This window comes from Microcebus murinus, chromosome 18 (assembly GCF_040939455.1).
Source record: "Microcebus murinus isolate Inina chromosome 18, M.murinus_Inina_mat1.0, whole genome shotgun sequence".
NCBI classification, from domain to species: domain Eukaryota; kingdom Metazoa; phylum Chordata; class Mammalia; order Primates; family Cheirogaleidae; genus Microcebus; species Microcebus murinus.
In genome coordinates this window covers 41,751,471-41,775,840 of record NC_134121.1, presented here as the reverse complement: position 1 = coordinate 41,775,840, position 24,370 = coordinate 41,751,471, and the positions used below count along the sequence as shown (strand labels likewise).

The following is a 24,370-nucleotide window of genomic DNA, read 5'->3' as shown; positions in this document are numbered from 1 at the left end:
AGTGGGCAATCATCTGAGACATTCATTTACACCCTCGTTCATTCATTCATTCACTCATCCATCTCTTTGCCCATTCAATAAATTCACATTGGGTACTTAGGTGCTTTTTAAAATTCAACTTTATTGGGTTAGAGTTTACATACAATAAAATATTAAATATATATTTCAATGAGTTTTTGAAAATTTTATAGCGTGTGACCACTGCCAGGATACAAACATAGAATGTTTCCATCACCCTAAAACATTCTCTTTTGTTCCATCCAAGTCAATCTCCCTTCCCGCCCCACTGGGTGTATCATAACTCTTAGCACACTGTTTTGAGACGCGTCCTTCCCACCACCCGTCTTTACATCACCACCTGCCTGCTGCAGTGCCCAGAGTACAGTTTGCAGTACATGCTCTAGAGAGGATGGCTTGAGGAACGAAGGAATGCATAGGTAAATCCATGAGTCATAGAAACTGACAGTGGTGACATATATGGAGCACTTACTCTGTGCTGGGCACTGGGCTGGACCCTTTATATGCACCTCACTAGTATCATTCCCATTTACAGGTGAGGCGATTCGGTTCAGAGGGGTTCAGCAGCTTTTGCCCAGAGCCTGGGTTCAAACGCAGACAGTGTAACTCCAGAGCCCTCAGTCTTTACTGCTGCCTTTAGCCCACTGAGGATGGACGAGTGGAGGATCGCCTGGACGCACTTCTTGCAGCGGACGTCGTTCTTGCTGGGTTACTAGACCAGGTTTCTCTCCCACCCAGCCCGGTTTGGACCCACCGCGGAAGCTGCAGAAATCGATGTGCCGAAGCTGCCCTCTGGTGGCATAAACGAGTACAGCAGTGTCTGTGCCCTCTGGCGCCCCCAGGTGGAAGCTGGGGTGTTGCCGAGAAGAGACCAAGCCGCAGCCCACAGCGGGGGCAGCCTCAGCCCGCGGCACCTGGAGACCCCCTGCTCTGGCCACTGCCTGGTGCCCCCCGAGGTGCCAGCTGAGGCTGCCCCCGAAGAATGCCAGCTGCCGGAGTCCGCCGCCTCCCACTCCCTCCACCAGCCTCGCACACACTCCAATCCCGGTCCAGTCGGCTGCTTCCATTCCCTGAAGAAGAGGCCCTAAAGTTAAAACAGCTGTTAATTTATAAACCAATTTTTCCGTGACTGCTTAATAAATCGCCAGCAGCTGCTCTGCCCCCTCCTCCTGCCCAGGCACCCGGCCCCGGGGGCTGCATGGAGAAGCTCAGAGCCGCCAGCCTGCTCCTCATGCCTCCTTCCCCCAACACCCCCCACCAAACATTGCCCCCAGAAACTGGGCTTGTGGGGGGAAACCCTGATGAACCCAGCTTCTCTGGTCTGTAGTGAGTGCTGAGATGAGGATGGGTTTTCCTGCCTGGTGGGCCGCAGCCCAAAGGACATCCCTCCCAATGCTCTCCAACCCGTCACCCTAGACTTCCAGGCCCAGAAGGTGGGTGTCAAAGGTTTCTCTAGTTCTGGGGAGATGTAGGTGTCGGGATTCCCTGGAGAAGTTCCCTTGAGCCCCTTGGAGGTAAGGGGACCCTGATAGGGCCCAGGGCTTGTCCCTGAGAGCATAGGAATCTCAATTCCCATATCAGGGTGGTCCCCCTGACAGATGCTAACCGGCTCCTCGCTCCGGGGTGGGCTGGGAGGGGAGGCAGCCTACTCCCGGGAGATCCCCACACACATCCACCCCCAGGATGACGCAGAGGAGGTCTGGCCTCCTGAACGTCCACTTTGCCCAGCTCCTGCTAGCACATAAAAGACAACGTGAAAATCCACGAGGGCTGGGGGCCACTACGATGGCAGGAAGGAGGCATATTCTTTCTCTTTGCCTCTGCAAATTCCAAAGACACCCAGGGTGAAAAGCCTGCTGCCGTTGTGATCCTTGCCTCCACAGGGGTAGGGGGTCAATTCGGCCATGCCCCTGTAGCCACACGCTCAGTAGGAAAGGGGCAGGAGGGTGGTAAAGCTAGCGCAGGAGTTCAAATCCCAGTTCTACCACCTACTAGCTGTGTGACCTTGGTCAAGTCATTTAACCTCTCTCTCTTTCCTCAGTGTCTCTATTTACAAAATGTTGATAATAATAGAATTATTATGAAAATGTAACAAGTTGATACATATAAGCACATGGTAAAAAAAGTGATTTATTATGAAGTGATCATAGTATTATCTTCTTATTCCCCTGCTGGAAAGAGTAGATACTGGAGCAGAGAAAGTAGCAAATCTTGGGGTGAGGGTGCCCAAGAGATTGCCAGAGGGAATGGGATGGAGGCAGGTAGGAGTGTGTCTGGGACAAAATTAAGGAAAAAACCCAACCAGGATTCCTGGGTTATGAGGTCAGACTACGCTTTACCACTCTGGGCTTCTCTGTTTCCCCCCATGCCTCCACCTCTAGCCCACTGGGCAGCCATGGCCCTTCCCCAGCCTCCTTCTGGCAAAGGAAGGAAAAGTCTCCACCCCACCTCAGCTCCTGGAGCCCCTTCTCCAGAAGCCAGTTCTTCCCACAGTCTAACTGAGAGCCCTTCCACCTCCTCTCTTGTTCTGCCCTGGTCCTCTCCACCCTGTCCCAGAGCCTGGTGGACTCTGCTCTCATACAGGCCGGGCCACAGCCTGGCCTTGCTACACTCCCCCTGTGTGTCCCAGAGCAACTTAGTCAACCTCTCTGTGCCTTGGGTTCTACATCTCTAAAATGGGGATAATTCTAGAACCCACCTCCTGGGTTGCTGTGAGAGTTGAATGGGACACTGCACGTAAAGTTGTTAGCACTGGGCCTGGCGCATAGCAGGAGCTGCAGACATGGGGGTAGAGTGTGGGGGAAAGAACTCAGATGCCAGAGCTAGACTGTCTGGGTGCCAATCCTTCTCCACTACTGACAGCTGGGTGACCTTCAGCAGGTTGCTTAACCTTCTCGTGCCTGTTTCTCCATCCATAAAACGGGGACTGTAACAGAACCTATGTCACTGGGTGGTTGTGAGGCATCTAAAGCTTTTGGAACAGCTCTCCAGCTAAATAAATGTTTGCAGGATTTAATAGTATTGTTAGTTGCTGTCATTATCATCAGCCCCCACTAGGGCTCTGACCCTCCTTAAGCCTTGCCCCGCCTAGGGGCTTGCTGAAGGCAAAAGGTTGGAGAGTGAGCAGGACCAGACTGGAGGCCCTGGCATTGGGGACCCCAGCTCAGGACAAGCCCTCAATCCTCACCTCCTCAGTGTGCCCACCTCTGGCCTCCCCCTGGACCCTGGCCTGGGCACAACTGGTTCCCTTTGCCTTCCCCAGTCAATGGCCCTGCAAACAGCCAGCCCCCTCCCGGTGCCCGGGTCCTGACTACCTCCTGGAAATAAAGCAGGGTCCCCGGGGCCCACTCAAGCCCAGGACTGCTCTGCCAGGGTGCCAGCTGGTGCCCACGGGGGCGGGGCCGCGATTTGATCATGTGGAAAGAGAAAGCTGGAGGCACCCCCAACCTTGGTGGCCCCTACCAGATACAAGAAGAGAGCCTGGGCCACCCAGGACATGCTTGTAGCTTCCTTCCCCTGGGGACAGAAAGGGGTGGGAGCTGAGATTGGCCTGTCCTGTGCCTCAGTTTACTCAGCTATCCTGGAAATGGAGCCTTCCTTCCTGTCTCCCAGGTTCCCAGGGGTCTCAAAGGCCTTGGCATTGACTCTCAGAGCTCCTTGCCCTCTTTCCTTTCTTAAAGAATCTGAGTTCAGCCTCCTCCTTCCCGCCCAGATTCTCTCCTTAGAAGCCACCCAGGAGGACACTGAGTCCCACAGGGGTAGGAAAAAGCCAATCGCCCGCTTGAGACAGCCCCTGCTGGGCGCGGGGCTGCATCTCCAAGTCTACCCAGGGAGCTAGGTGCCGCCAGGGTCACCCGCGCTCCCTGCCCCTGCCCCTTCCCGCCGCCACTGGCCCTTTAAGAGCCTCTCCGCGCGCTGCCGTCCCGGATCAGCCAGAGAGACCATTAAAATTTTATGCAGAATGAAAATGGGCCAGGTCTCCAGCTTCCTCGCTCCCATCCAATGATTTATTACTCGCAAATACCACAGAACTAATTAGTATAGTAATTAATTAATACGCATTTGCATATTTGCATGTGCAATTAGTGCAGTGGAGTGATTACTGGGAGAATGAGGGGCCCCGATTGTCAGATGTGAGGGGGAAGTGGCCTGGAAAAGAGTTAGTGGGAATGAACTTTGTAGGGAGCGCGATGGCGGGGAGCGAGGGGAGGCGAGCAGGGTGAGGCTGGGGGCGCCGGGGCGCCTGTTGGGGCGCAGAGCAGCCGCGCGGAGGAGCGCGGGCCCGGGCCCCCCGCGGCCCCCAGACCCCGGCCGGGTCGCGACCCGGCGCCCCCGCCCCGCCCGGCCCGCGGCCCCGCCCCGCCCCCGCCGCGTGGCACGGCTCCAAGCGCGCGCCTGATTGTTATGCATTGTGTTCCTTGTAGCGAGCGGAGCCGGGCGGAATGGGGCTGGCACAAGCTGTTTCCCTGCCACGCGGCGGTGGCACCTTAAAGGGGCAGCGTCCTCTTCCCGCCGCCGCCGCCGGCCCGCCCCCGCAGCCGCCGGCCCCACCTCGGAGCCTGGGCGCCCTGCACCCCCGACCCGGCTCCTGGCCAGAGGGCGCGCGCGGAGCCGCCGGGAGGGGCGCGGTCACGGGGGCGCGGGGCACGTGCCGAGGGAGCCGGGCGGCAGGAAGTCGGGGCTGCGAGCGCGGATTGGGCGGCTGGGCGCGCCGGGCGCGGTGCCAGGCGCGGGGCGGGGGTGGCGAGGAGAGACCGGGAGCAAGCCAGGAGAAGGACAAGGAGAAGGAGAGAGTGGCAGGAGCCTCTGGGTGCCAGGTGCTTCCTCATAGGATGGGGCCGCTGCTAATCCTCGCGGAGATCCTGGGAGGCGGGGCTCCTGTTCCCATTTTACAGATGCAACGTCAGAGGCGCTGCGGGCGGGCGGCTACTGAGCAAGCGGCAAAGCTGGGGCGCATGGAGCTGGTCGGCCCATCCCCAAATGTTCAACGTGGTGCCAGGGGCCAGAAGAGGGAGTGGCATTTGCTGAGGGGACATTAGGGAGGACTTTCTGGTGGAGGAAGCACCTCACTGAGCCTGTAAGGGCGAATAGGGCCCCCTCCGGAGGAGCTGAGGGAGGAGGGTACGAGGGAGAAACCCCATGTGCCCCTCCCTGTGTATAGAGGAAGCCCTGCCTCCCTGCCCATGAGGAGAATTTGATAGACCCAGGACATGGCACTGGCTCCTGTGATGGGGGCCCAGGACAGAGGGCAAATGCTGGGCACAGATACTTCCCTTTCAGCAGACCAGGGAAAGGAGAGTGCTTTTATAATAGTGAATTAGAGCAGCAGGACTCAGGAGTTCAAATCCAGGCTCTGCCACTTACTAGCTGTGTGACCTTGACACACTAACCTTAACCTCAACCTCTCTGTGCTTCAGCGTCCTGGTCTTTAAGTGGCGGTAATAGTAGTCCCTCCCTCTGATGTCTTGTCAAGAATGAAATAAGATGAAACTTGTGAAGCCCAGTGCCTGGCACAGATAAGGCTCGCCATTGTCATCATTACACCCTTACACACATTATTACAGGGACCTCTGGGGCCCCGGGAGCAGGAGGACCCCAAATCAGGGATCGGGTTCTGCTTTCTAGTCCCAGCTCTGCCACTCACTCATTGCGTGACTCCAGGCAAGTCGCTTCCCCTCTCTGTGCTATGATCTCTTCATCTTCAAATGTGGGGTTGGTCCCCGAGGCTCCTACCCCTAGACTGTTCTCTCTTCCTCCCTCTGGACCCCAATTAAAAAGTATCCACCCTTTATGCCAGGCGGTCCTTCCTAGCTCCACTCCTGGGGCTGAGCCAAGAGAGCTCTGGTTAAATTGAGACCCCCTGCCCTGACCAAGTCCTCCACACACACCCTGCCCCAGTGGCCCTTTGGGGCTGTCCTCCTGTGAACACCAGCACCACTGTGGCGTGGGTCACCTGTGCCTACTGCCAGGCCCAAGTGTCCATGACATCCATGCCAGGCTCAAGGGAAGCATCAGAGAACTGTCCGGTATCAGGCCCCCAGAACTCCCCAGCCAAGACCCCTGGCTCTGACTTCCAGGGGAGGAAACTGGGAAATGTCCAGGTCACAGGGATGTCCACAGCAGAGCCTCCCCAGAGGAAAGAGAGCCCAGGCTGCACCTTGGTTCCGTGCTCTTGCCGCTGCCCTGCTCTGCGCTGTCAGTGAGGGGCCTGCCACCCCCATCAGTCAGTACTTGGCTCCCCAGAAGTGCACTTCATAACCTGCTGTCCTTTGGTCCCCTGTCAGTGCTGAGGTGCAGGGAATGGGTGACCAGGCTTCACTGTTCCCATTTTACAGATGGGAAGCAGAGAGTTACACGGTTTGACCAAGGTCAAGGCACTGCCCAGTCTGGTGCACCTGGAGCTCCCTCTTCTTGCTCTGGCCGTGGGAGTGGAGTTGGGAGGCGGCAGGAGCAAGGTGTATCAGCTGCTCACGTGGAAACTGAACAAGAGAAGCAGAACAAAGATACAGTGATGAAGAGAGCTCCAGGAACAAACACTTTTTTAAAAAAATAAAGTTGATCAGGAGCTTGGAGTGAAATCAGCCACTGCTGGACAGGGCTGCCGGCTGAGGCAGCACTTTCACACCTGTTAGCTCACGTCCAGCTTCTAACAGTGCTATCGGGCAGGGCTTAGCGTAGTGATCACACCCATTTTACAGAGGGGAAGGCTGAGGTGCCATGTCCGTGCTGAGATTGGTGGGGAGGCTGAGGAGGGGCTTCCTGGGGATGGGTGCCCTGCCCCGGCTGCAGCCTCCCATTCTGGGGTGGAACTGGCACCTCCTCCAACAGTGGCAGGACAGGCCTTTGGTGCCACAACCACAGACAGAGGAACTTCTGCAGGCCAGGCTTTGGGCTCAGTTCCTGCTTATGGAACGTGCTGCCCAGAGAGGCCTCCTGGAGGAGGTGACGCTTAGACTGAATAAGTGAGGAAGGGGGCGCTCCAGGAAGAAGGGACAGCCTGAACAAAAGTCCCAGGGCATGAGGCTTGGGAAAGTGGAAACAGTCACGATCTGAGAGGACAGAGTTAAAGGCGGCAGCCAGGTCAGGGATATGCTTAGGGTCCCTAAGGAGCCTGACCTGATCCTCAGGGTGAGGGGGAGACATTGAAGGTGCCTGAGTGGGCAGGGGAATACCATGTTCGGATTTGTATTTGAGACGAGATTGACAGGGTGGGTAGCCTTGGTCCTGTGAAGGTAGCCAGAGGAGCCAGGCCCTTGGGAAATCAGTGCCAACTTCCTGGAGGAGGAGGGCCTGGGCAGGCCCATAAATCAGAAGTGTTCTGAGGGATTGGGTTGGCATCAGCAGAGATGAAAAGGCAGCAGGAGTGGGACTCTTCTGTGTCATTGGACTTCACCTCTCCTCAGGGAGTTGCATTTACCCCCTAGTGGGCAGGAGTAGGGTGAGGGGTAAGAAGAGGGGGTCTGAGCCTGCTGGGGACAAGTCCCATGGGGCCTCATGGGGCCTCAGGACCAGGGCCTCCTAGCCCCAAGCCCTCTTGGTGAGGGCCACTTTGGGGAGAATCTGTGGCCTGCCATGCGAGTCTACCTCTCCAGGCTGAAATTTGTGCAAAAAGCAAGGGCAGGGTTGGGGGGTCCGGGTTGACAGGGACCTTGACCTTACTGCTTTAGGAGAGTCTCTAACCCAGCCAGGCTTCAATGCAACAAGCATTTGTGGAGTGCCAACCAGTAAGGGCTGCGCAAAGCCTGGGACTAAAGAGACAGGAAACAAGTAGCACCAAGGCCAAGTCAGGGTAAGTGGACCCTGACAGAGGAGGTAAGCTGCTCTGCTGGGGAGATCAGGGAAGGCTCCCAGGAGGAGGTGTCTGGGAACCTGTCTTGGTAGGAATGAGGATGCATTTGGTCAAAGGGAAACTCAGGGACCTATGCCCACAGGGAGGGAGCTCTTCTCTGAAAAACAGGGCTCAGAGGCCAGAAGTCAAAGGTTATGGAAGCAAAGGTCATTCCACTTTTAGAGCAAGGGAATAATCCTGAGGGGCTGGCTTTGCTGGAGGACTAGTTGGTCTCCTCTTTCTGTCCTTTATCCCTGTTTGCGGGTGGGGCAGGGGACAGGGATGCAGTGGCCGTCTGACCCAGGGCTCTCAGCCCATGCCTGGCCCACCCATCTCTGGGTGGGGTCTAGGCCCAGAGTGGGAGCCCAGGGAGCAGAGAAAGGAAGTGGGAAAGAATCCTGGTCGTGAGCTGGGGATCAGGACAGGAGGTCAGCTCGGAGGAGGGGGCGACACCTCCCTGGCCCTCCCCTCCCCCTCCCCTATGGCACCACAAGGCACGCAGCCGCATATCACCCGTGCCAGCCCTCACCTCCCGGCAACGTCGCCGCATTCTCAGCCACGCCATCTGGCGTGCCCGCCGCTCCCCAGCACACTGCGGCGGGCGGGAGGAGGAGGGGGCAGCGGGGCAGGTGCCCACCCCAGAGCCAGGAAGGAGCTGCAGGTCCCCTCCCCCAGCATCCTTTGGACTTGAGGTGGGGCAGGGGGCTGGGAAGGGGGCGGCAGGTGCTCTTTTGCTTCAGGAGGAAGCTTCAAGCACCCGAACTGCTGGAAGAGGCGCCGTCTGGGCAGTGCCAGCCCGCCCCTCCCCTCCCCTCCCGCCGCCCACCCCCCGCAGCCCAGCTAATGCCAGGGACACAGGCCCTGCAAGGATCTCCAAATTCCAGCCCTAGCCCTCAAATCTGAAGTGGGGGTGGGAAGAACAGGTGTCCCCCTTCTCCCCATGCCCCGTGCTCACTGCTCCCTTACCTGCCTGCCCCCTCCACCTAGGGCGGCCCCAGGAGAGAGGTGTCTGGCTGCAGCAGGGAGGGACACCTGCGTTTGACCCACCTGCTGCCTCTCTCCCCAGCCTGGTGCTTTGGTGGGAAATCAAGTCTCCTTCAGCGCACTTGCCCCCACCAGTCTCATGGGGGTGGCAGCGACTGGCTAGCTGTCCCTGTGTGTCAGGGTGGAGTGGAGCAGTTACAGATTCATGTGTGTGTGTGTATTTATTTTGGTGGAGCAGGGGGTATAATGAGAGCAGTTTTATAGAACATTCTTGCTGTCCCCTGAGCAAGATTCCCCTAGACTGCTCAGGAATGACCTAACCCCTCCCGCCCTCCCTCTCTACTCCCCCTCCACACCCTCAGCCCCCTCACCCCTGCCCCCCAGGACCTGAGCCTGTACAAAATGGCTGCCACCCCTCTGAGGCAGCCATTTTAGGTGCCCAGACTGTGGCCTCCCTTGGGATGGGGCTATGTCTCCATGGGAACCTCAGGCCCCCAGCTCCCAGCTCCCTGTGTGAGGTGTGGGTGGCAGAAACGGGGGTCTTCCAGGCCTGTCTGAAGTGCCCACCATCCCCCTTTTCCTCTCGGAGACCTGGAGGGGACCAGGCCCCTCACCAACTCCCTTCCCCCAATGCCAGGGGGAGGAACAGATGGCATCTCTGGGTGTCCTTCTCCTTCCGTCTCCTTCCTTCCATTTCTGGCTCTTTCTGTCTCTCCGTCACTGCATCTCTGCATCTCTGGTGTAGAGAGGGGCGCGTATGTCCCTGCGTGTTCATGCTTGCTCGTGTGTATGTGGACACACGTGTTGTGCCTCTTTCAAGCCCATGTCTGAGGCAGGCCCATCCCACACCTCCCTCTGTTCCAATTTTCCCCTGGTTTTTATTGTATCTTCTAAAAAAAAGTTGAAATGTGTCGAGTGAGAAAAACTTGTTCCATTTTTCTGAAGGAAGAAAAGACAGGGGCAGGAGAGAGACCTAGAGGGATGAAGTTCTCTGCACCCCCAGGCAAGCCCCCCAACTCAGGCCTCCTTCTCTGGGGGCTTCTCAGACCCAGAGAGCTGAGGTTGCTCCTGACAGGAGACCCAAGGGACAGGAGGACCCCCCTAAGGACTCCCCTATCCTGAACAGGTTTCTGCCTCCAGCTTGGAGGAGCCTCTGGTGGGTTTCACCCCACCCTCAGTGTCCAGGGAAGAAGGCAGGGGGTATCCTTCCCCCCCAGCGAAATGTTCATTCACTTGTTCCTCGATTTACTCATCCATTAATTCAACAAAAATTTCCTTTCTATACAGACAAAGCATTCTGAATGTGTGTAGGGAGGGGTACGTGCAAGAAATCAACATTGTAAAGCATGTTACAGTTTACAAAGTGTTTTAATAAAAATAAGAGTTGGCGTTTACTGGAGGCTCCATATATTGCTGGTCTTGTGCTAATCTCATTACATGTGTTATTCCATTTAGAACTCACAGCAGCCCTACGAGGGTGTAGCATAATTATCCCCATTTTACAGATGGGGAAATCAAGACTGAGAGAAGTTATATAACTTGCTCAAGGCATTCAGCATTTTTTAAAGTTCGTAAGCAGAGTTGGCTGGGAATCAGAAGCCCAGAGCATTTGCATGTAGCCAAAGGACCATGGAGCCAGGGAACTCAAGGAGAAGGGCTACTAGGATTGAGGACTCTGCCCTCAGTAAAGGGACAGCAAAGCTTTAGGGGCTGTGCCCGAACTTAGAGGGGGGTCTGGCCAGCACTCCTGAGTCTCTGCCCTACCCAAGGCCCTTCCGTTGGCCCCGTTCTCTGCCATGCTCAGAACCCCCCATGGAATCTACCATAGAAGGGATTCACCTTCCCACACTCGGAGTCTATGAATGGAGGAAAACTTACTCTCTGCTTCTCATCCTTGGAGACCACTGAGGCAGATTGTGGGTTCTTGAAGGAGCAAGACTGGGCTGGGAGTCAAGTACCAGAGTTCCAGACTCAGTTCAGTGCTTCACCTGTGTGTTCCTAGGTGAGTCAGTTTCCCTCCCTGGGCCTCTGTCCAGGGGCAGTTGGGACTGTGCTGTCTGAGGCTCTTTTAGTTCCTGGCCAGGTGACTCTGAGAGCCCCAGACAGCACCAGCACCCCCTTCCACAAGGCCCTCTTAGCCTTTACATGCGCCCCTATTTACAACTGAATCCAGTCTACCCCCATGTCAAATCTTACCAGCCCAAGGCTATCTCTGGATGCTGCCAGAGGGAGAGAGCGAAGGTCTAGTCCTCCTCTGCTCCCCTTTCTGCCACCACAGTGCTCGGCACATGGCTGACAGTAAAACATGTGTGCTGAAAGTGTAGGTGGCGTTGGATGTTCATATATCAACCAGAGGACCAGGAGGTACAGAAAATGTGGTTCTAAAACACACAAATGGCCAAACTGAGGTGTGGGCAGGGGCTCTCAACACCTGGCTGTGACTACCTGCTCACAGTCCACACTCTGGTCTATCTGAGTGGGAGTGTGCATCCATTTCCTGCACCAAGGGGTGAGGAACAGGCCCGTGTGTGTGTGTGTGTGTGTGTGTGTGTGTGTGTGTGTGTGTCTAAGGCTACCTCCCTCAACCTGGGCCATTTGCATCTGTGTCTGGCCCAGTGAGAGGGTTGAAAGGTGAGCTGCAAGATAAAACAGCAATTTCCTACCTTCCTTGTCAAAACACCTGTCTGACCTGCCTCCTCCTGGCCACTCTTGGGGTTGGCTTCAGTACTTTTTGCAAGGGGAGGAGAATGCTCAAGTCTCATCCAGGAACTTTAGGCAGTTCCCAGCCCAGCCCTCTCCGCCTGCTTCCATAACCAAGTCAGAAGGCCAGGAGGGAGAGCCTCTGGTGGGATGGCCACCTGTCTGGCAGGGGAGGACAGCGAGGGGGAGAGTAAGAGGTTTCTGGGTTAGGAATTCAGACCCTGTCCTCCACCCCCAGATGAGGTGGGCTCATCTCCCCAGCTCCTCCCCACCCCCACCCCAACAAACAGATGCCCCCAACAACTGAGAAAATATCTGCCATCGGCGGACTCCACACATACACACGTCCCCACAGACACACACACGCCCATGCAGAGGCACAGACACCAGGCAAATCTTTTCCTTTCTCTATCTTTCCCTTGGTTTGAATTTCCTTTAGCCACATATGTTGTGTGTGCGTGAGGGAGGGGGGAGGGGCAGACGGGGATGAGGGATGGCATGGTGCCAACATCTACCTATGGGGCTTGGGCCAGGGACACCCCCATGCCCACCCTGGGAGGGGGGCCTCAGCTGTCCCTTTGTGGCCAAGGGGACCCTCCTGGGGTGTAGAGGCAAGCACAGAGGTCCCTTCTCCACACCCCAGGGTCTGGTCCAGGACTCACCTTGGGGGCATGCAAGAGAGGAAATGGACAGAGCAGGACCCTGGTGGGAGCACAGAATTGGCCATCCCAACCCCCCAATTTCCAACCTTGCTACCCCATTGTTCCCATGTGGGGGGCTCTATATCCGAGGGGGGGCAACTCCTCCCACCTCCCGCTCAGTCCCTGCTTTCCCTGCGTTGGGCGGGGAGGGGAGGGCGGCAGAAATATTTATTTATTTCCTTTATTTATTTAATTTTTTTTTTTTTTTTGGAGTAGAGAGTGACAGATGGCGGCGGGTCCCGGGGGAGCCGGCTCTCCCCCAATGCAGACGCATGCCAATCACCGTCTCTCATGTGATAGCTGCTGCCCGTGACGTGCCAAGCCCATATGGCCTGGCATAGAGGCTGGTACCCCGCCTGGTAGAGATGCCACACTCGCTCCGCGGTTCGCATGGCGCTCTGAAGACGCCGGCGCCCGCCGCCTTGAGGAGCCGCTGCCCCCGCTCCCTGAAGATGGGGGAACAATGAAATAAGCGAGAAGATTCCACTTCTCCCCCCTCTCTCTCTTGCCCCCTCCCCCCCTCCCCTCCCCTCTCCCCTTGACTCCTCTCCGAGGTAAGTTGTCCGAAAGGGAGCTGGATCTGACCCGCCGGTGGGGAAGGGGGGCAGCTGCTTCGGCCGACAGGAGGGTCCCCAAATCCCCCCTTCCTGGGAAGATGCCCCCTCATTGGGTGGGCATCGGAGGCGCCCCAGGTTCTCTCTCCCCGTGGGGCTGCAGCTCAGGGGGCTGCGGAGGAGGCGTCCCTGCCTGCGACGGGCTTGGGGGGAGAAAGGCAGGATCATGGGGGGACACGAAGGGGACGAGATGGGGACCTCCCCCACGGTTGTACCGAGAAAACCTGCGACCTTTCCCCACAACCAAAAAAGAGAAGCAAACAAACAAATTTGGATTTTTTTCCATCAATCCCGAAATACAACGAGATCTGAAGAGCCGTGTGGGAGGGAGGCAGTTTGAAGGGGGAAGGGGGTCCCTGACCGCGGGGGAGACGGACAGGGCTCGCTTCTCTCAGTCTCCTCCCCACGCCCCGCTTCTCCAGTCCTGGCCGCCCAGAGCCAGCTCCCGGAGCTGGGGACGCTTCGGCTAGAGGAGCCGATCCTCCCGCCTCTGGAATTGGGGCTGCGGGGGTGGGGGCCGAGCAGGGGGCGGCGCGCGGCCAAGTTGCAAATTGGATTAGGGAGCGTGGGGGTGAGAGCCACGGGAGGGGTGGGGGAGCCCGGCCGAGGGGCCCGGCCGCGAGAGCCGCGGTGCAGGGCTGTCCCCACCCGCGGCCGACCAGCCTCTCTCCACCGCCGGGAGAGAACAGGCTTTCAGGGCGGGCGCGGTGCCTCTTCTGGCAAAGATATCTGGTCGCCAAAGCCCCCACCCGGTCCCCGCCCTGACCCTGAGAAGAACCAGGTGCGGGGAGCGGCCCCCCATTCAAGCCAGGGGCGGAGCCGGAGCCCAGCGCAGGGGAGAGGGCCTGGGCCGAGATCCCGGGCGGGCAGCCGGGTAGGGCTGGGCCGGCTCTGGGCGGGGCAGCGCAGGCAGGCCGGGGGCATCGGGGCACCCTGGGCAGGAACCCCCTCTAGACTTGGGGGTGGAGGCGGTTTGCTGGGGGTTCGTCGTGACCCCAGCGCGCCCCTCACTCTGTGCTGTCTGTCTCCCTTCCCGCCCGCGGGGCGCCCTCAGGCACCATGCTGACCCGCCTGTTCAGCGAGCCCGGCCTCCTTTCGGACGTGCCCAAGTTCGCCAGCTGGGGCGACGGAGACGACGACGAGCCGAGGAGCGACAAGGGCGACGCGCCGCCGCCGCCTCCGCCTGCGCCCGGGCCGGGGGCTCCGGGGCCCGCCCGGGCTCCCAAGCCAGTCCCCCTCCGTGGAGAAGAGGTGCCGGAGGCCACGTTGGCCGAGGTCAAGGAGGAGAGCGAGCTGGGGGGCGAGGAGGAGGAGGAAGAGGAGGAGGAAGAAGGGCTGGACGAGGCGGAGGGCGAGCGGCCCAAGAAGCGCGGGCCCAAGAAGCGCAAGATGACCAAGGCGCGCCTGGAGCGCTCCAAGCTTCGGCGGCAGAAGGCGAACGCACGAGAGCGCAACCGCATGCACGACCTGAACGCGGCGCTGGACAACCTGCGCAAGGTGGTGCCCTGCTACTCCAAGACGCAGAAGCTGTCCAAGATCGAGACGCTGCGCCTAGCCAAGAACTACATCTGGGCGCTCTCGGAGATCCTGCGCTCCGGCAAGCGGCCAGACCTGGTGTCCTACGTGCAGACTCTGTGCAAGGGTCTGTCGCAGCCCACAACCAATCTGGTGGCAGGTTGCCTGCAGCTCAACTCGCGCAACTTCCTCACAGAGCAGGGCGCCGACGGCGCGGGCCGCTTCCACGGCTCGGGCGGCCCGTTCGCCATGCACCCGTACCCGTACCCGTGCTCGCGCCTGGCGGGCGCACAGTGCCAGGCGGCCGGCGGCCTGGGCGGCGGCGCGGCGCACGCCCTGCGGACCCACGGCTACTGCGCCGCCTACGAGACGCTGTATGCGGCGGCAGGCGGTGGCGGCGCGAGCCCGGACTACAACAGCTCCGAGTACGAGGGCCCGCTCAGCCCCCCGCTCTGTCTCAATGGCAACTTCTCGCTCAAGCAGGACTCGTCGCCGGACCACGAGAAGAGCTACCACTACTCTATGCACTACTCGGCGCTGCCCGGCTCGCGGCCCACGGGCCACGGGCTCGTCTTCGGCTCGTCGGCTGTGCGCGGGGGCGTCCACTCGGAGAATCTCTTGTCTTACGATATGCACCTTCACCACGACCGGGGCCCCATGTACGAGGAGCTCAATGCGTTTTTTCATAACTGAGACCTCGCGCCGGCCCCCTTCTTTTTCTTTTGCCTTTGCCCGCCCCCTTGCCCTCAGCCCCCTGAGCGCAGGGACGCCCCCACCTACTCCGGCGCCGGGCGCGGGGAGCAGGCCGCCGGTCCTACCGCTCTCCTAGGCAGCGTGGTCCTCTTACCTGTGGGTGGCCCGTCCCAGGGGCCTTGATTCCCCCAGGGGACTCGCCTTCTCTCTCCCCAAGGGGTTCACTCCTCCTTTCTCCCAGGGAGTGCTTCTCCGGGGACCTCGCTCCGGCGCTCCCTGGAGACACCCCTCCCCCATTCCCAATATCTTCGCTTGGGTTTCCTCTTCCCGTTCCTCCCTGCAGGCCCAGAGGCTTTGGTAAGGGGGCAGCTGAGCTGTGGGATGCGGTTTCCCCCTCATTATTATTATTTTAAAAAGACACCCAGCCGCCGAGCCAGAAAGGAGCAGGGCGACCCCCTATTCTTGAAGAGGGCAGAAGTCAGGGTGCCGGAGCCGGGCCTGGAGCGCCCTCACCCCAACCCCGAGTCTCCGCGTTTTGGGATTTTAATTTTGGCGGGAGGGGATGTGGATTGAGAGGAAAGAGAGAGGCCAAGACAATTTGTAACTAGAATCCGTTTTTTCTTTTTTCTTTTTTTAAAACAAACAAACATACATACAAAAAAAAAAAAAAAAGCTAAGAGGCGACGGAGGCCGAACGCAGAGTCCGGATCGGAGAGAAAACGCAGTAAGAACTTTTAGAAGCAATAAAAGGCAAAAAATACTACTACCAATAATAATAAAAAAAAGACACAAATATCTATGCAAGGAGGTTCTGACTGAGCCTAGCGGCCCGGCCCGGCCCCGGGATGCCCCTCCCGGCCCGCGGGCCGCCCCGCCCCAGCGCGGATCTGTGCACTTTGGTGAAGTGGGGGGCCGCGCCGCCCCCTCCCCCTCCCCAGGTTCTTACAATCAGTGACTCGGAGATTTGGAGCCCCAGTGCCACTGCCCTCCCCCGCCCCGTCCCCGTTGTGCGTCATGCTGTTTTTTAAAAACCTGTTTCCAAATTTGTATGGAATGGCAAACTGTTGGGGGGTCGGTTTGGGGAGGGAGGGTTTGCATGAGAGACACACACACGCACACCACACCGCACGCACAAGCAGGCCCGGCGCAGGCGTCCGGGGGCAGAAGGAGGTGAGCTCTCGGCTCTCCCTCCCCGAAGGCACTCCGTCCCCTCCTGGCGGTGAGGGGGTGGGGACGGAGACCTGGGGGCAGCACCACACCTGCCGGGACAGTGCCTCGGTGGGCGCCAGGCGCCTAGCGATTTCAGGTGTCTGGAGAGGGGGGTTTTTGTCCGAGGAATCCTCCTGGCTTTTGCCAGGTGGTGGGAGGGGAGAGGGCTGAGGGTTCCTGCTGGAGGTTTCCCCAAAAAGGGGCAAAAGGTGAACCTCTCCCCACAGGAGGCAGGGGCTCAGGCATCTAAACACACGATGCAAAAATGCAAACCCACAGACGACACACCCACACACTCACCCACACACTTACACAATTTTACCTTCCTCTTGTAGCGAAGATGAAACTCCCGTCGGACACCCGAAGTGCATTGCGTGTTTCTGTTCAGTTTAATGACGATTAATAAATATTTATGTAAATGAGATGCAAAGCTGGACCCAGTTTCTCACGGTGGCCTCATTTCATTGAGGGGGGAGAAGAGGATTGAGCTGGGGCAAGGGCGATCCAGGTAGTGTCAACTGACTGTACAGAGGCCAGAGAGAGGAACCCTGGATTCCTGGGTGGGATTCCCAGCCTGCAACCCCCTCACACACACCAAGTAGGCACAGAAACAGCTACACTAGCTGCCCCTCCCAGACCCGACCCAGACTCACACCAGCCTAGCACAAAGGCACTGATAGCTGTACACTCCTTCAGTCCGCATGCACGTCCCTGGAAAATAAAATATCCTTTCATCACTGAAAAATGATCGGGTTGGGAACAGCCAGTCATTTCACAACCCTCTGCCCACTGTTGCAAAAAGCAAGTGGGTAGAGACAAAGAGACAACCATTTGAGCCAGACAGGGATATTTTTAAATTAAAAAAATTATAATGTCATGAGGATAAAATATTAATGGAGAAAACCCCTTTTCTATCTTAAATTTGTGTTTCAGTGGACTCAAGGAAATTGACCATCTTGGTCTCAGGAATGTTGACATTTTTAAGGGTGTTGATAAAGTCAGAGGAACATCCCAGTGGTCTGTGTGGTGGCTGAGTCTGGGTGCCCACCTGGTAGAGTGGAGCTTGACCTGACCATGTGCTCCCTGGGACAGGGCAGCAGGAACCCCCTGGTCCACATTTGGGCAGCCTGCCTGGCACAGTTCCGACGGAGGGAACCCCTCAATGAGTTGGGGGTTGGGGGAAAATGAAGTGCGCTGGGGAGGAGCCTCTCCAGCTCAGACACAGCGGCCTCGAAATTCTTTTTCTCTGAGTCTCAGAGGTAGCTCTGAACAGGCTTCCCTAAAAAAGTTCCTCCCCACCCCCCAGACCCTGGCACACCCTAGTCCTGGAATATTTGAAGGAGGATCTGAGTCCCAAAGACCCCCATCCTAAAAGCCTGAATACACTTAAGAATGCCCCAATGGGGGTGTTTCTGATGTTGCTTGCTTAAATTATTTTTCTTACAACACTGTGGCTCATTTTAGAGCTGAAATGGGGGTTTTAGTCTTGGGGTTGAGGAATGAGTTCAGGGTTGCTAAGGCTTTTAAAGGTTGGGTCCAAGATCCCAAAATGCGATTGCCTTGATGGGCAGGAAAGGGAAAGGCAGTTGAAGAAGGAAGTCATAAATGTCATAGGGTGGATCCAATCATACTGTCTGAATTTCAGCTCACTGGCTCCCCTAAATGTCTACCACTAAACCCCCTCTGCCTCTCCAGTAGAGACGATTCGATTCTCGGGGCATTGTTAGGACCGCTGCTTGGGGAGAGGGCACCGGGCCCGGAGCTGTCCGCTCCAAGGTGCTGACCCTCATCTAGCCTCTCCTCTTCTGACTGCAAAGGGAGGTTCCCCGTGCCTGGCTCTGGGGAGGCGTAGCATGAGGCCCTTTGCAACATCCTGCCGGAATTCTCCCACAGTTTTCAGAGCATTTTACCAGATTCTTTCAAAATTTCACTGCCATCTCTTGGAATTCTCCAGGGATCACTTCTCTAGAGTAAGATCACAGACTAGGCCCTTCGTCCCAAGGATTCCTCCTTGTCTTCGGGGTCATATAGACCTCTGAATCACTCCTATTCTTGGGAGAAAGAATTGGACCCACATTCCTTCTCCCTCACATCTTACGAAGAGTGTGGAGCACGGTGCGTAGCAGCCCAGATTCTAACCTGAAGAAGTCTAGTCTCCATTCGTGGCACATGGTGTAGGGCAAGGCCTGGCAGGGACAACTGGAGAAAAAAGGGACTCGGCAGTCATCCCAAGGCCTGATTCTTATCCTGCCCTGGGAACAAGGTTAACTGGGCTTCTATCCCACTCAGCCAATTTCCCAGAACCTGCTCTGAAGTCCTGGCTGGGCAGGATCCAGGTGGCTTGAGGCCGGGAGCAAAGGACCCCTCCACGTGGCTCCCCTGGCCAGACCACAGACTTCTGTGCATCACTTTTCCAGCTACCCTATGTGGCTCAATTATGTTTTTGAAACCAGATTCCAGCCCCTTTAGAAGGATGTTGACAACTCTTGGGCCACTGCTTCTGTGATCCTGTTGGGCGCGGGGGTGGGGGGGTGGGGGGTAGGGGGTGGGGTGGGGGGTGGTCGTCGCATGAGCCCCTTTTGGGGCGGAGATCCCAAGTGCTTCCGCTTCTTATAAATGCGGGTGTCTACAACTGCCCCCCCTTTCCCGGTTCCTGACCCTTCCCCCACATTTCTTGCACTCTGGCTGCGCTCCATCCTCTCATCCGTCCTCTCATCGCCCTCCTCCCCAACACTCAACTTCCCTGGCGAGATGGCGAGATGAGCAGGAGAAGAAGATGCGCAGGGACACCTGGCCCCAGACGTCCCCTCGCTGGTCTCTTTCCCTCGCTCGCACTCCCGCTTGCGCACACACCCAGAGAAGCCGGGAACAGAAGGGGAGGGGAGGTAGAAAAGGGGCCAGTGTGGTGCCCAGGGCCAAGGAGAGAAGGCGGGAGAGGACGCCCTCCTTGCCCTAGCCTGAGCGGCAGGATCTCCAAGCACTCTCCAGCCAGCTCACCTCACCCCCTGGGCTGCCAAACCGACCGCTGGAGCCAGGTTCAACCAGGAGGGTGTGTTCCCTTTGATTTTCCAGCCCCTATTTCAATTCTGGCATTTGGAAACTGACAGAGAAAAAGAGATATCTCTGAATCCAGGCCATTCGCCCATCTGATGGGAAAGGGAAGGAAATCCATCACTCCCTCTCTCCTTACCTTCTAACTCTATTCCAGCCAGGACCTGGACAGTGAGCCACTGACCCCCAGTGAACGTCCTGCTCTGATTTTGTCACCCAGGGAGACAATCCAGTAAATCACTAGGGGAAGCTGAGCCCCATGAGTGTTAGCCACAGGGAAGCCCTGACATTCCTGAGACTCCACGGGGCTGTGTTTGTTTCTCTCTTTCGCTTTCATGGGAAAGTCCACAAGCTCTGGACACAAGAATTTCTGGGCAGAGGTCAGAAATTTCGTTCTCTCTTGGACAACCTTTGCTTCCACCTCTTCCCCAGAATATTTAATGTGAAGGCACCTGCTCCTACAGAGTCCGTTGATTTGAGGGGAGCATTGAGCCCGAAGTGTGCTTCTAGATCCCACAGTTGAGTCCTCAAGGAAGATGGGAAGGAAGAGAAAACACAGGCCAGGCCTGACCAGTCTTGGCCTTGACCTCCTCTCCCAAGCCCCTCCGTGACAAGCCTGCTCCTGTCTGCTCCAATGTGCTCAGAGGAGAAAGCTTCTTTTTGTGGGAAGTGGGAGGGGGCAGATGGGTTTCTGCTGTCAGAACAGGCTTCCCAGCTCACAGCCCAAGACACCGTCATTTTTTCTTCCTTTGGGGCTGGGGCGCCCAGGCGCTGGCCACTGGCCCAGAGTGGAGGTGACACCTGGACTTTCAGAATCCTTGAAACCCTGCCCGGGTTCGGAATCCTGAAGCAGCTCTGCCTTTCTGTCCTGCGTCTTTAAACATTCTCGACAAAGTTTCCCTGGGTGAGAAGTGGTAAGAAAGGGTGAAGCTGCCTCCGGAGGGTGGCTCTACTCTCTGAAACTTTCTTCATCCTAAAGCACCTGGGCAGGAGCAGCAGCCTTGGGAGCATGGAGGCGAGAAAAAGGCCATGGCCAGGGCCGGTTCACACGGAGGAAGGCAACGGGTTTCTTGGGGGAAACCAGGAGAGGAGTCGCCTTCGCCCTCTAGGAGAGGCAGAGGAAGCTGGGGCGCTCTGAGGGAAGGGAACAAGGGAACCCCTAGGCGCAGCCAAGGGAGCAGGGGCCCGGCGCTGTGTGGAGGCGCTGCCCCGTGTGCGCTTGGATTTGGCTCTGGCACCTCCAACTCTCCTGCCCGCTCCGGAGCAGGATCGCCGCGAGGTCTCCCTGGGCCGACTAGGGCTGCCGAGTTCCATACCGGAGTGTGTGTCTGGTGCTCGGTCATTCGAACCTCTCTCTCTCTCTCTCTGCCTCTCTCAAGAGTCTGTCTGTGTCTTATTCTTCTTTTTGGAATTAATTCAATTAGGAACATTAGGAACGGTCTTTTCGGGGTTCTCCCGCCTCCCGCCGGTGGGCTGCGCTGGCCAGGAGGCCGTGCCTACAAGGTCAGGTCCCGCTGGGGCCGCAGGAACCCCCAAGTCCCTTTGGGGACCCGCGTGCCAGTTCCTACCCTCAGCCAAGTCTTCGCCAAGGGCACAGCTGGGCGGGGTCTGGGCAGTCCGCCCGGTTTGGGACATCTGTTCTCGCCAGAGTCGCATTAAAGGCGAAGGGTGGGGGTGAGGGGCTCAGAACCAACCCCTCAAGCCCAGACCGATGCCCACTTTCTCAACCGCAGGCGGAGGCAGGAGGGAACACCGGACTCCCATAGTTTTTTTCTTCTCCCTAGAGAACAGCGTGAGAATTGAGGTGGGGGCACATGGGGCTTTCTCTCTTCCCCTCATACACCCCACTTCCAATCAGTTGCCACATCCGGCCTCATTTCTGGAGGGCAGCAGGGTGTTCCTGCCCTGCCGGAGTTGCCGGGGAGCCCCCGGAGGTGCCCGCGCCGGGAGTACCGCGGAGGCTGCCGGCCGGCCGGCGCCGCACTGATCCCGCTTGTAGCGAACTCGGCTCGGCTGGGCTCCGAGGCCGAGGCTGGGGCACGGCGCAGGGGGAGAGTTAAAAACAACTCAATTAAAATATCGAAAACATTTGGGTTTACATGGACCGGAGGTCAGTGCTTTAAAAAAATGTCAGAAGAACCAGAAAGCCCCTAAGCAAAACCAAACCAAAATCCTTAACTGATGATCATTTTGCAGAAAAAGAAAAATCCCTCAGACACTGCTCCCCTGGTGCCGCCACGAAAGAGCTCCCGCCTGGCCAAGCCCAGCGCCCCAACGCCCCTTCGCCACCCCAGCGCCCTGGCGCTGAGCCCAGGTCGCCCCCTGCCCACCCTTTGCTCGCGTGTTGGTGCCAGTCTGTGCCACTCAGCCGGTGCCCAGTGCCCAGTGCCAGGCGCGGGGGGAAGGCGGGGAGGAGCCGAGGCTCCAGCTTAAATTCCATGGCATCTGTTCATTATTATACAGTGAGGATTTTTATATGGACAGCTAAATTAAAGACAGATTTTTGCCAGAATTGCAGATCCCATAAAAATGATGACACAGGATGGGGGCTTTTTCTTTTAAAAAAAGAAAGAAAGAAAGATTAAAAAACACAACCCAACAAACCATCATCCAAACCCCTCTGTGCCCCTCTCCTCTGTCGTGACAAGTTTCTTTGCCCCCTTTTGCCCACCTTTTCTTCTTGCACTAGCTGGGGATGCCCAGGGAGAACCAAACCCCAGCGCTCTTCACGCCCAGGCTGCTCACAGGCGCCCAGTGGCCAAGCAGCTCACTCCCATAGCCGCTGGCAGGGGCAGAGGCAGGGTGGCCCGGTCGGGCTCAGAGGGCCAGGGTGGGGACAGGAGCAGGCATGGTGTGTGGTTTGGACTGGCAGCGCCAGAAGGGGACAGTAGCCAGGGGGCTTGACCTTTCTGTGTTCCTAATTCAAAGGGCAGGCTGCATTTTTGGCTAGTTGCCAAAGTTCCAGCAGCCAGGTGAGGACCAGGCGTGTAGGGTCCTCCATTTGGGGACACCTGAAAGCACCCACATCCCCCTTGCTGATGAGGAGTGTTAACACAAGAATTGGGCACTCAGAACAATTTGCAATTTGTGGGAGTTCTGGAATTTCAAATTTTGGAGATTCTAGACTGCTGGAACTTGCACCTTGGTGGTATTCGAGAACTCCCGGAGATGCTGAATTTCTAGAATTCCAAATGGTCCTGTCTGAGGGAGCAGACCTCCAGACCTCAGCGGTCCTTTTTGCCACCACTCAACTTCGAAGCTCCAGGATGACACTGTGGGGGCCTCAAGGCTACTGGAAAAGTCTGAACAGGCAACACGAGGAGTACAAAAGGGCAGGGCCATTCACAGGGCTCTGGAAGTGTCCCCCCAAATTAGGGGGAGCCTTGCTTATTTTTCTTTCTTTTTTCTTTTTAAGAAAAAATTTGTTCTCAGGGGAGAAAAACAAATATCTGTAGAGTCCTCCAGACAATTGCTCTATCTGTGTCTGTGTCTGTCTGTGACTCTGTCTGTGTAGCTGTCTGCTGGGCTCTCGGATTCGGAGCTGACAGAATTCATATCAGAAGAGTGAACGCAGGGACATCTGTGTGCGGAATGACTGTGCCTACTCGAACCTGCCAATCGCTCCTGGCACGAGCTGGGTAACAAATGCCTGTTACCTCGGAATGCTGGCGGGTGGGGGGAGGGTGGGGGAGGGCGCCTGGCACCACCCCGACTGCTGAGCCCTGCCAAGGCCCCCTCCTGCCCGCTGCGGGTCCCGCCCCCTTCCCTGAGTTGGGGGCCCACGGAATTGGATTATTCATTAATTAGCAGCGATTAGAAAATCTGGGTGTCTCTCTGCTGGGCCAACTCGGTCCCCTCCACCTCCCTAATTTCGATCCCCACTTCCCTCCTGCCCTCTCCCCGCGTTTTCCGGATTAACTCCGGGTTTCTACTGAGGGCAGGCAGCCAGTTGTTGATGGGGGGAGGCAGCTCACGGAATGCAGGAGAAGGGGTCTCCTGAGGGAAGAAATCAGCCAAAGTTGCCAGGAGGAGTTTCTGTCGCTAAATGTGAGGGTCTGTGTAGATGCGTCGTTGGGCTGGGCTGTAGGGTGGGGCAGTATCTACAGGGACAGAGACCGTGGAGAGCTGAAGCTTAGGGGAAGCGGAAGAAGGGAAGGAAGGAACCAGAGAAGGAGGCAAGAGGCCGGGGCAGCGCCGACTGGTTCACTGGGCGAAGGAACCGCCACCGCCACCGCCACCCCGCGGGCCTCCGGGGCCTCCTGGCCTCCGGCCGCGCTCCAGGATCGTCAGCCCGCTCTGCTATGGGGTGGGAGGAGGAGGAGGGCGCCACGCCACAGCGGGTGCCAGCTGGGGGAGGGGGCTACTGCGAGGAGGGGCGGAGGGGCGGAGAGCACATCTAAAATTCCGAGACATCTGTTCACCCAGGGAGGAGACACCGCGCGAGAAGGCAGGGCGCCCCCGCCCCGCGCCGCTCTGCAGCCCAGTGCTCAGGGCGGGACCTCGCACCCCAGGCCACCTACGCCGGCCAGCGCGGGAAGGGGAGGTGCCAGGCGTGGGGTCAGGGCGTGTGGAGCTAGGGGGTGCAGGAGCTGCGGCTGCTCTACTGATGGGTCCTCAGAAAGGGAGAAGCAGGGCTCAGGGGAGGGCTGTGTGGGACAGAGATCCTGAAAGGGAGGGTAGAGGGACATCTGTTGGAATAGATCCCCGCCCCCCAGCTCCTCCCATCCCCCCACTTGCCCACGCCCTCCCCTGCCAGAGCACCCACAGACACCCCCCATGTACACGTACCCAGACTCCAGTCCTCTCACACTCAGACATAAATCCTCCCGTTCCTGGGAACACACAAAAGTCTGCATAACTGGCCCCTTTCCCACTCAGTTACTTATTCCTTCAAGCAACTTTATTGGGTCCCTAGTCTGTGCTGGGCCCAGGCTGGATATTGGGGAGATAGGGTCCCCAGCCAGGAGCTGCTGAGTGCATGCACCTGCCCACACCGCTGCCCTGGCTCACAGGCTCACAGGCTCACAGACTCTGTTCTTGATGGAGGGTGGGAGTTC

At 57.8% G+C, this 24,370-nt stretch overlaps 2 protein-coding genes across 2 annotated transcripts in view; one reads left to right on the top strand and one right to left on the bottom strand.

Annotated features, from left to right (window-relative positions):
• Nucleotides 1-24,095, bottom strand: part of TCAP (titin-cap) — a 60,738-nt gene extending 36,643 nt beyond the window's left edge. Inside the window, exon 1 of the mRNA XM_012765905.3 lies at nt 24,085-24,095. The gene's annotated coding sequence lies outside the window, so the exon portion shown is untranslated. The remainder of the gene's footprint in view (nt 1-24,084) is intronic.
• NEUROD2 (neuronal differentiation 2) lies at nt 12,465-18,060 on the top strand. Its single transcript, XM_012765906.2, has 2 exons — nt 12,465-12,785; nt 13,900-18,060. The coding sequence occupies exon 2, from the start codon at nt 13,905-13,907 to the stop codon at nt 15,051-15,053; it is 1,149 nt and encodes a 382-aa protein (XP_012621360.1). The 5' UTR covers nt 12,465-12,785; nt 13,900-13,904; the 3' UTR covers nt 15,054-18,060.
• Nucleotides 24,096-24,370: the final 275 nt, after the last annotated feature.